This window comes from Syngnathus acus, chromosome 23, assembly GCF_901709675.1.
Source record: "Syngnathus acus chromosome 23, fSynAcu1.2, whole genome shotgun sequence".
NCBI lineage: Eukaryota > Metazoa > Chordata > Actinopteri > Syngnathiformes > Syngnathidae > Syngnathus > Syngnathus acus.
This window is the reverse complement of record NC_051107.1, coordinates 3556459-3567091: the sequence shown is the minus strand read 5'-3', so window position 1 is coordinate 3567091 and position 10633 is coordinate 3556459. Positions and strand designations below refer to the sequence as shown.

General features: G+C 44.4%; 2 protein-coding genes across 2 annotated transcripts; one reads left to right on the top strand and one right to left on the bottom strand.

Annotated features, from left to right (window-relative positions):
* Positions 1 to 90: 90 nt before the first annotated feature.
* On the bottom strand, positions 91 to 6372 carry pik3cg (phosphatidylinositol-4,5-bisphosphate 3-kinase, catalytic subunit gamma). Its single transcript, XM_037242572.1, has 24 exons — positions 6218 to 6372; positions 5520 to 5739; positions 5285 to 5456; positions 4968 to 5230; positions 4805 to 4891; positions 4631 to 4731; positions 4391 to 4560; positions 4116 to 4303; positions 3936 to 4043; positions 3792 to 3870; positions 3309 to 3723; positions 3145 to 3243; positions 2948 to 3083; positions 2522 to 2587; positions 2296 to 2439; positions 2156 to 2237; positions 1994 to 2097; positions 1774 to 1920; positions 1608 to 1698; positions 1414 to 1544; positions 1133 to 1244; positions 907 to 1064; positions 761 to 842; positions 91 to 661 (listed from the first exon to the last, which is right to left on the bottom strand). Exons 2-24 carry the CDS (start codon positions 5730 to 5732, stop codon positions 462 to 464), a joined length of 3348 nt encoding a protein of 1115 aa, XP_037098467.1. The 5' UTR covers positions 5733 to 5739; positions 6218 to 6372; the 3' UTR covers positions 91 to 461.
* A 471-nt stretch (positions 6373 to 6843) lies between these two features.
* Positions 6844 to 10590, top strand: LOC119117354 (HMG box-containing protein 1-like). Its single transcript, XM_037243567.1, has 13 exons — positions 6844 to 6916; positions 7597 to 7692; positions 7764 to 7844; positions 7909 to 8083; positions 8164 to 8233; positions 8320 to 8431; positions 8530 to 8621; positions 8703 to 8859; positions 8933 to 9077; positions 9147 to 9265; positions 9345 to 9525; positions 9587 to 9728; positions 9798 to 10590. The coding sequence occupies exons 1-13, from the start codon at positions 6874 to 6876 to the stop codon at positions 9816 to 9818; spliced, it is 1434 nt and encodes a 477-aa protein (XP_037099462.1). The 5' UTR covers positions 6844 to 6873; the 3' UTR covers positions 9819 to 10590.
* Positions 10591 to 10633: the final 43 nt, after the last annotated feature.

Here is a 10633-nt window from a genome sequence, read left to right as displayed (position 1 = left end):
AGTCTTATGTCACAGTGCGCCCTCTTGTGGTCAGATTCTATACTAATAAAGCAATATGAAAACAGAACATCAATACAAAGGAGAAATAACTAAAATTGAAAAGGGTTTTAATTAACAATTTATTTGACTATTTAGATGCAGGTGAGGCTCTGCCTCCCCGACTGCATGTCCCCGAGAGAGCCCATGTAAGTAAATATATTTTTCAAACATATTTGAAAGCATTTTTGAACCAAACAAACAAATCTAATACTGTACTGGAACAAGTGCTGTGTGTTGTAAACACCGCTAGGGGGCAGTAACGCCTAAGAATGGAGTTCAATAGGTAGTTGTTGAACGAGAAAGGCTTCATGTAAAAAGCTGAAAAACCCAATCAAATTTAAATCACTAAAAAAAAACAGCAAGTAGTTTAGCATGTCATCAGTATTGTTGTTTTTATAATCATCTTGCCTAATTTTTCCTCCTCATGTGGAGCGTTTCTCCACCCCCTGCTTGATCCCCAGCACCAGGTGAACAAACCAGTTTATCTGCACCATCCAGCCTTTCTCCCGGCAAATCTCAATCTGGTCCAGAAGGTGGCGCTGCGCCTCGTCTTCGCTACGGCCGACGGTGAGCGCTTCGCGGATGTACTCGATGTCCTCCTTGCTGGTCAGCTGGGGCATGCCTATTAGGAAATTACGTTTCAACTCATTTTAGCACACTATACTGCCCTCTAGTGGCCAACACAGCACAAGGCGGCTTATTGAATTGAAGCATTATCCACCTGTCATCAGCATCATGGAGAAGAGGATGATGAGCAGGTTGGTGTGGTGGCGAAGAGCCAGGTAAGCTTTCACGCATACATCCTGATCCCCAAATAAAAGGAGCATGAAATAAGTGCACAAATGTGAGAAATTGCGGCTGAAGCACCTGGAATTTCTGGAAGTGGGGGCTGCTTTTCTTTCCCGACGTTCCCATGACATATAGGAAGTCTGGCGTGAGGACAAAGGGAACCCACTCCTTACTGATCCCCATGAAGCTCTTGTAGTTCCCCAAGATGTGACCAAAGTCGATATGGAAGAGATTCCCTGCCGCAAAAAAAAAAACGATTCTCATGGATATGTTTGGTTTGAAAGCCAAAGTTGAACGTGGTTACCAGATTCAGTGATCATGATGTTGTCATTGTGGCGGTCGCCTATGCCCAGGACGTAGGTGGCCACGCAGTAACCGCCACAGGAATGCAAAAACCTCTCCACGGCCTGTTGAAACTGGAAAAACAACTTTGAAATTGTAATTCATAAAACGCGATGGCGGGTCTAAAAGTAGCTTGTGCGACAGGAAACCACCGAAGCTCACGGCCGCTTCCTGTCTGTCGTTTGTGCGACTTCATTTTAACAGTGAGAGGCAAACATGAAGACAAAAAAAAAAAAATCATACTTTGTCTTCGCCCACACTTTTATCCCGCAGCCACTGATTCAGGATTTCATCTTTGAAAGCTCCGGTGCTTCCGACGACGCTCTGCTGGATGTTAGCGATGGTGGTGGCGTCCTTCACGATTTCGATCATGCCTGAGAGACAATTTGAGGGATGAAACGTGGAATGAAATCAATCATGAAATTAGAATGACCGACCTATCCTGTTCCCGGTAGAGATGCAGCCGTAAGGCAGCAGGCACAGGTCCAGAGACTCGGTCTCCCAGATGGACTGCATGATCAGCAGAATCTGGCGGGAAACAAGAAACACAAAACTTAACATACGAAAAAAAAAAATGACAAGAGGGGGGGGGCTGTCCGTCACCTGCAGGATGAGCATATCCTGCCTGAGATCATCCCCGTGCTTGAAGATGATACCAATGGGGTCCTTGGACAAGGTGGTGGGGTCGGCCCTTTCAAACTGTAGCCACAACGGCTTCTTCTTGGACGCCATCACTTTGCACTGCTCGATCTGAACCCCCCAAAAAAAACAACCATTCAGTCAGGAATCCCATGTGAGTCTCGACAGCGCGCGTCTCCGTTACCAGCAGGCGTCCGGCTCTCAGTCCGGGATCATAAGGGACCCTGAAACCTTGCGGAAGACCGGACGACTGCAGTGTCTCCAGCCTCTGACGCATCTGACCCACCACTGCAAAACACACTCTTGCTAAATTTGCAACACTCTCAGCATTATTTTGAAAACCAACCTTGTGTGGTGACGTCATATTTGTCCGGGGACATGGTTTTGATCTCTCGGGTGACTTTCTGCAAAGCCTCGGTCACCTCCACCTAGAATAAAGATGCGATTAATTAATCAGTGGTGTGTTTGTGAAGAATATTTGCGCACTTGTTTTCCGAAATCCTGCAGCATGGCCTCGCCGCACCCTCGCAGGTAGGCCTCCAGGAGGACGACAAACCTCTGCTGGTAATGTTTGGATTGGGCGATTTCGCTGCGGAGGAACCAGAAGAGGAAATGGCCGATACGCTTGCTCTGAAAGGCAAAAATAGACACGGTGCCATTGTTTTTTTTTTTACCTGTAGAAGATATGTGATGTATTTTTCATCCTGCTTACCCGAAGAGCTCTTTTGAGCAGAAATCTGACAAGGGCGCTGTCATGATAGGGCTCAAACTTGACCGCCTGCACACAAACACACTGCTTATGGAAGACCACAACTGCCAAAATCCCAAAAAAAATCAATAAAAGCAAAAATAAAAATGAATAGAAAAAAAATATTTGAACAATTAAATTTAAGAAATATATAAAGATTTAAAATAAATACATTATAATACAAAATAAAAGCAAAACTAAAGCAAAAATAAATACAAAAATGAAAAAAATGTTTAAATATTAAGATTAACAAATGGCAAAAGAAAATTTGGAAATAAAAAAATATATATAATTGAATAACAATTTATACATACTTTATTTTTTAAATCATATTTTTCAGTCTTATTTTCTTTAAAAGAAAATGAAGGAAGCACATGGCAGTAAACAAACCTGAACAAGCTGCAGAAGGTATCGCAGCACGTCATCATCCTCCAGCGTCTCCAACTTCCTCACAGCCATGGAGCGAACTTGAGCGTCAGAGTAGTGGCAGTCCAGCAGCTGCATGGCCAAGCCGACGTCCAAAACGCTGACGTGCGTCAAAAGTGATCGTGAGAAACAAAGTGACAAATATTAACGGCGCTTCTTACCTGCTGTCCCATGCGGTGCAGCGCTCCAATAGGCGGTGCATCGCCAGGACGTCTTCCTGTTTCCCCCACCTGACTGACGACAGCAGCTTTGGATAGGCCCTAACAGGGTTGAAAGAGGGGTGTGTAGACTTTTTCAATCCACTACTGTTCCCCTATCCAAGTACCTGGGGTCGCGTATACACTCGTGTCGGAAATGCCAGAGCAGCTCTTTGTCTTCAGGACTCAACGGATGCAGGGGGTCGGTCGCCACGATGGCGGCAAACTGTTTCTTCAGGTGGTTGGGCATATCCCTTTGACCTCGCTCGCGTCCGTCGGCGCCGTCCTGACTTTGCTCGCGGCTTTTGGGAAGCACCACGGGGTAGCAGTACTTATCCAGCAAGATGGAGACGGCCATGGAGGAAACCTTGTCCGGGTTGGTGGCTGACGTCAGCTTGTCGGCGTTGATGCTGCTGCTGCTGCTCTCCTCGCTCTTCTCGGGCATTTTCCACATGTGCAGGACGAACTCGCCCTGGCGCAGCAGCGAGCGGTGGTCGATCAGCAGGAGGTTGACGTAGTACAAGAGGCGGCTCTTGGTCTTGCCTTGACGGACGGCAGCGGGTGAGGATCGCTTCGGGAGGGTTCGGCGGCGGGATTTCAGACGGCCTTACCGTTGTGACTTCCCGATGTGTTGTCCTGGTAGGAAGAACGTTTGGAGGCCGGAGGCTGGGGTTGTTTACTGCACACCACCTGGGATGAAAATATGATGGAAGTGAAAATATGGAATACATATTAAAATGATTCAAATAGATTACCTGGAGGTTGAGACGAGAACCTTTGGGCAGATCCTTGATTTTAATGTTAAACTCTAACCAGCAGTTCCATAACACTTCTTCATTGAAGGCTTTGGGAGTCGTCCGCTCCTTAAGTACAAAAATGATGTTTATAAATTGACTTTTTAGATCTCTGTTTCACCCAAAAAAATGTTTTTCCACCTGGGCAAGAAGTTGCTGACTGTGAAAGATGCTGGCCTCAATGTAGACCACAAAGTCGGGAATTTTGGGAAGAGTCGGGATGTCGATTCCCAGCACCTTCATCCGGAATTTCCTGTTACAATCCCACATGGAGATGGTGAACACTCGCTCGTGGTCCTTCTCGTCGATGGTCAGCTGCTCGTGCGTGCCTGGGAAAACACCCAAAATGACAAAAATTGACCCTCACTAAAAAAAATATATATTTTTTTTTTTTTTAAATCGAGGACTGTGAAGACCTGCAACACCAGTGCAATCGTCCACTTGGGCCCAGTCCTCTTCACGGACCAGATCCAGTTCAGGGTCTGGCGGGGTCTCCAAAGCCAAGTGGATCTCCTCAGCATTCTTCAGACACTGACGGATCCAGTTGAAGTTGTGCAGCGGGTTCTCGCCATACAAATACTCCTCCCTGCTCAAAAGCAAACCCGACTAACTCATCCCATCCCGAGTCGATTGGCGACTCGATTTTTTTAACAAACCTGCCGCACACCCGTAGCACAAAATCCGTCTCGCAGGAGCTGTCGGGGATGCCCAGCAAGCCTCTTTTATTTGCCATTTTGGAGAAGAAGCAAGACAAAACCTGCATTGGACGGACAAGAATGTGAGACATGGAGAAGCAAATCGAGACGATGAAGCGGAACGCTTTGCGACACCTGCGCTGGGGTGTCGTCGATGGACACCTTGATGGTGTGACTGGCTGAGTGGATGTGGATCACCACCAGGACGTGGCCGTTGGTGACCTGAGAGGACGAAAAGAGCCGCCCAAGAACAGAAATTAATTTTTTGTGGCTCTCAGAGTCCAAAAATTCAACAGACCTTTCCCAAAAGGTGCTCCGGCAACACCTTGGGTGTCACCCACGGGTCCATGGAGTAAAGCTTAGCGTCGCGTCCCGACAACTCGACGCGTCTCGGCGTCAGCAACTTCCTGCGGGTAAACTCCAGCTCGTCATCGTGTACGTTGCTGACGTCGGTGACGTCGTAGCCGATCAGATAGTTGAGGAAACACTGGTACTGGAGGTTCTGATCCGAGGGCTGCGGACGAGGGACCATCTTGATCCGGCCGACGTCCTTCTTCAAAGCTTTGGAGGAAAAAAAATTAAAACCTTGGTTTCATCATTAGGAATCAAACAAACCTCTCCAGTAGCGAACGCAGTCCAATGTCTGGAAAACTTGGTGTTTGTCATAGATTTCACACGTGTTGCCTTTCTTCTGGTAGAGCAGTATGCAGTGGTCTGGAGAAAACCTTTTGTAGAATTCCGGACACAGGTTGGAGGTCACTGCATTGAGCCAAACCTGAGCCTTCACCTGGGAGGAGAGAATTTTAAAATCACCTTAAGTTGAGTGGATAATTAAATAACAATGAGCAACCTGTTCCACTGTCCAGTTTCCCGCAACTTCCAGTTGCAGCGAGTCAGGGGCGTCGCCACCCTGCGTGGGTGTCGGGAGGATGAACTCCACGGCGACGTGATCCATGGAAGCGCAGGAGGACGACGTGATGGCTTTCCTTCGTCTCCGCCGACTGCTGTCCTCTCGCAACACTACTTGCTCTTCCTGACTCGTCTGAACGGGCTGCTCCTCCATCGCCTAGCTTGAGGAGCGATAAAATGGGACAAATTCATTTTGAGTGGAATTATTCCATTTGGAAAAGCTGGTGGGCAAAAAAGCGGCTCTGCAAAGGAAGTGCATTGCTCTAACAATTTGAAACTCTTGGAGCATTTATGTAATGAAGCAAAATATAAATAGGCACCAAAGTGTCTTAAAGCAACAGGAAACAAAAATTTAAAAGCTTCTATTGCCATTTTATATTATTATTTAAATAAACAGGATGTAATGACTGGGGGGGTTGGTTTTTCCCCAAAAAACAGGAAGCTTGTGTGAATGCAATACTACACAAAATGACACGTTTGTTTTACCTTACACATAGTTTTGACAAATTTGACAAACTGATATATCACAAAATAACTAATTGAGAAAATATTGAGAGAAGACGGCACGACTTAACGGGATGCGGCCCGCAAGAAAGTTGTAAGGGTACAAGTGGCAGAAAGTCGCGAAGGAAAACTCACCAAGAAATGCAAAGTGAGCAAACAACCCAAGATTCGGCATTAAAATGAGGCGAATAGTGAACATTACTGTACAAATAAAACTCTTGTAAAAGGTTTAACAACGTTGCCTCGCTGCCGGTGTAAAGTGGTGATTTGCTAATTTTGCCCGACAAGTTAGCAACATCCTGTGACTCCTTCAAAATAAAAGGCCATTCGGAAACACAATAATAGTTGATTAGTTGATTAGTGTTTATCTTTGCTGCCATCTCGCGGTCAAATTAAGTAGCTTCAGTGTTTTTTTTCTTTTCAATTTTATATATCAAACTAAATTTAACAAATACAGACTAGACTTTCTTGTATAACTAAATTGGTTTATTAAAACTCAAACCTATTTATTAATTTCCTACCTAACAATTTTATTGATTGGTTCCAATAACAAAAAAGAAAGTTAGAAGTACTGCAATCAAATCAATAAATACTTGGATACTGATTAATAAACAGTTTTATTTGCTCTGTTCAATGACGATAAAGGCGGTCTATCATCGTTTTTAATCTTTCATTTTTTATCTTTTATCTCGATTTAAAAATGCAGGGCGTCTGCAAATAAACAGACCAATGATGATGCTGCTAGCTTTTGATTGACAACAGGTTGGACCAATAGGATCGACGAGGATGATATGTTTATACCAACCTACTTTTCCGTACAAAGCCACTGTTTAGGTGAGTAAAGAAAAAAGTTTAACAAAACTTTTCCGCGTTTTAATCCGTCGAGTTCGACAAGCGACCACACCAATGTACTGAGTATGCTTTAAACTTTAAAAATACGAGACAAGATCGAGATGACGAGGCCTGTCCTTTTCATAAATACGAGCTCCGCAGCTCGGTCGCTCTTAAAGCTTCATTGTTGACGTTAGTTGTTTTTGTTGAAACGGCCCTTTCCCCTAAACTCACTCGACGTATTTATTATATTGATTCACTTTTTCTCAACACAGACATCGTTTTTCATACGAATATATATAATTGATAGACATTTTTCTCGCGTTCGTCGACGGAAATCCCAATTTTTAATCGCACTTTCATGTCGTGACCGATCAAACTGCTTCTTGTGCTTATGTCTCCCAAATATGACTTTTCAAAACACATCGTCTGAATAACTAGTTATAACAACATTATTACGACTGCTCCTGCGTTATTTGTTGCCGTCATTCACAGCGTTGAATGAATGGGTCGTTACGCGCATGCGCGGACGCTCTCGAAGTTTATAAACAAGAGCCTGTCACATGATAACCATATTGTGCAACAGTTTTGGAGGCGGGTTAAAAAAAAATAAAGATTAAAAACTAGCAATGGTGTGTTTTTGTCTGTGTGATATTTGCATTTCTAATCACATACTGTTTCAGTTGACATGATGATGTGGGAGGTGGTGATCCCCAAAGGCCTGTCAAGTGGTAACCTCAAACAATTCAAGGAAACCGAGCCCCACTGCGAATGCACAGGTATTCGCCATCTCCGTGGCAACGGTCAGACCTCTCCTATTAATCAGCACTCGTTTTTTTTCCCCACTCAGAAGAGATTGTAGAAGTGGATCAGGACCAATCACATGACTCCTCACCTACCCCAAAGAGTGATATGGAATTAACAGAATATGGTAAATAACACCAATAATGACTTTAAAAGACAAAGACACAAACATCCCTCTGCTTTTTCTTCAGCTGATCTTCCAAGCCTGGAGGAGGCTCCAGAGGAGAAAGAGATGACAGCGATTTATCAAATAGAGGCGGCCACGGGGTGTCGTGGGCGGTCTGGTGACACCCGCTGGTTGACCCAGCTTGCTCACATTGCCACCGGGCCTCAGAGCCCCCTGCTACAGGATTCTCCCCACAGCAGGTAGAATCACACATCTACATTTAAGATCAAGCACATGAGCAAAAGTACTTCACTAATACATCTGGGTTTGTTATTTTCAGTTCGTCTACTGCCCGAAGTGATTTACATTCGTACGCCCGGCCTCCCCTTCCGAGCTCCAGCAGAGGCAGGGTACAGCAAAGCCACCATGGATGAAGCGAGGGAACCACTTCAGAGTCGCTTTGTTGCATGATGTTTTTTTTTTTATGTTTGCACAGACGAGCAGCGAATGCAGCTCGGCCGTGTCCACCAGATCCTCGCTGTCTGATGACGAAGACACGGCCTGGAGCGTCTCCTGGCCTGCCACTGCCTGGCATTGCTTTCTTAAAGGTACACGCGCATATATTTAAATGCGTTTAATTTGAAAAAAATTCAAATGATGTGGTACTTTTATTTGTATTTTCTCTGAAGCTGTTTTGTGTGCGTAGGTACTCACCTACGTTTCCACAGTGGCGGCAATGTCGAGTGGCGCAAAGTTGAGGACCTTCAGTCTGACGTTGAGGAACAGTCCACCTTGGCGGTATTATATTAAAAAAATAAATAATAAACATCCAAGTATGAGCAATTTGCATAGCGGACTAAAAATAAAACCATTTTGCAGAGTTACGGCTGTGAGGGTTTGCAGCTTGTGGCACACGCCGAAAACGTCTTGTCTGGTCAGGCCATCTTACAGCTGACCTTTGACCCTGGCGCTTTTGGACACAGCTTGTTAACTGCACGCTGTGAACTTGACCACCCGTTCTACGTTAAAAACAAAGGTGAGCAAGCAAGGACGTACGAGAGAGGACTCGCCTGTAACAACTTGCATTTTTTTTTTTTTTTTTTAATCAGGTTGGTCGTCATTCTACCCGAGCTTGACCGTGGTACGCTACGGGATAGCCGGCTACGAAATGGAGCTAGGCGACGTTTGCCTTCCTCCGGGTCACAGAGATGCCGAACATACAGATGACTCGCTTGTCTTTGACACATTTAAAAGGTATTTCAAAGTGCCGTGAAAACATGCACGTATGACCGAGATGATCATTTTTTGGTGCGTTTTCCGCAGTTACGATTTCACACCGCTGGACTCTTCCGCCGTTTACCTGCTGAGCAGCATGGCCCGACGGCGATATGCCTCCCAGTCCAGCGGGGGCGCCATTTCCCCACACCGAGACACATTACAAGGTTTGGCATCTTTTCATTGACAACGCTCAACTATCAAAAAAAAAGAATAGTGAAGAAAAAGCTTGTTTAAATCCAACAGACGCCGACACACCCAGCCGCTCCCGTTGTCCTCACCGCAAGCCAATCAAAAGCCAAAATGTCCTCCAACCAGGAAGTAGCCAAGTCACACCCAAGTGTAAGCGGCCAATGAATGCATTCATGCTGTTCGCCAAGAAGTTCAGGGTGCAGTACACGCAGATGCACCCGGGCAAGGATAACAGGTTGGTGTGCGCCGCCGCCGCGGTATTGCGCAAGAGTGTGAAACGTGTGCGTGCGTTTCAGAGCCATCAGCGTGCTACTCGGCGAGCGCTGGAAGAAAATGCGGACCGAAGAACGTCGGGTGTTTACCTTACAGGCCAAAGCTCTCGCCGATGAGCAGAAGAGGCTCGACCCGGACTGTTGGAAACGCAAACGCACCGATTATGTGAGGACACACATAAATCTCCAAAATTATTTCTTCATGATAATAATAAATGCTTATTTTTGTCAACAGGTGATTTCCGGCGACAAGTAAAAAAAAAAAAAAAAATGCTACAGGATGACATGCGAGTTTTACCTTTTTTTGGGGGGGACTCATCCACCTTTTAAAAATCAAATCAAGAGACGACATTTTGTTCACTTTTCTGGCTTCTAATTGGTGCTATGATAGCTTTCGTGCTGAGGATTAAAAGGAAAATAAATCGGGATGGCTACACTATTATCTTGCAATAAGCTTGAAGCAGGTCCCCCCCAGTTATAAATGCATGTTGTAATGTTTATGTGAATTTATTTTAACTGCAACATAAATTGTAAATTTACAATTAGCTTGCTTATTACTGTACTTTATGTAAATATTGTATACACTCGTTATTAAGATGTGCATGCCAACTTAATTTAGATTTCACCAATAATCAGGTCAACATTCATAAAAATGTGTCACCGATATAATGTGCCATAATTGAATAATACAAATATATTTTTATCAAATATTTTGAGATCATCACACATAAATGTGTTGAGGCATCATAATTCGATTTTATTTCGGTGCATTTTAATTGATCCAGTATAAAATGTAAGAACGGAGAAGGTGCAGCGTTAAAGAAATATCGCATTATTTGACACAGTCTGTATTATTTACGACTTTTATTTATGATGCACTGTATACACTTTATCATGTGTGACTGCGACATTATAATGACAAATATTTTTCATAACTTTTATGTTTGTGGATTATTTACTGCTCTGTTCTGCCATTTGTTGACAATGCAATATAAAGTTTGAAAAATAATAAAACACTTTAAAGCTTTCTTTGTTTTTAATCGCAACGAGCAGACTTGGATCATTTGTGTA

Bases quoted from the DNA above. Each gene is read 5' to 3' on its own strand.
- pik3cg (XM_037242572.1), bottom strand. From the start codon at position 5,732: ATGGAGGAGCAGCCCGTTCAGACGAGTCAGGAAGAGCAAGTAGTGTTG. The intron at 4,304-4,390 runs GTCTTCACAGTC...GTGTTTTCCCAG, and splicing joins CGATTGCACTGGTGTTGCAG to GCACGCACGAGCAGCTGACC. The intron at 2,098-2,155 runs GTTGGTTTTCAA...TGTGTTTTGCAG, and splicing joins ATATGACGTCACCACACAAG to TGGTGGGTCAGATGCGTCAG.
- LOC119117354 (XM_037243567.1), top strand. From the start codon at position 6,874: ATGTTTATACCAACCTACTTTTCCGTACAAAGCCACTGTTTAG. The intron at 7,693-7,763 runs GTATTCGCCATC...TTCCCCACTCAG, and splicing joins GCCCCACTGCGAATGCACAG to AAGAGATTGTAGAAGTGGAT. The intron at 9,526-9,586 runs GTTGGTGTGCGC...CGTGCGTTTCAG, and splicing joins CACCCGGGCAAGGATAACAG to AGCCATCAGCGTGCTACTCG.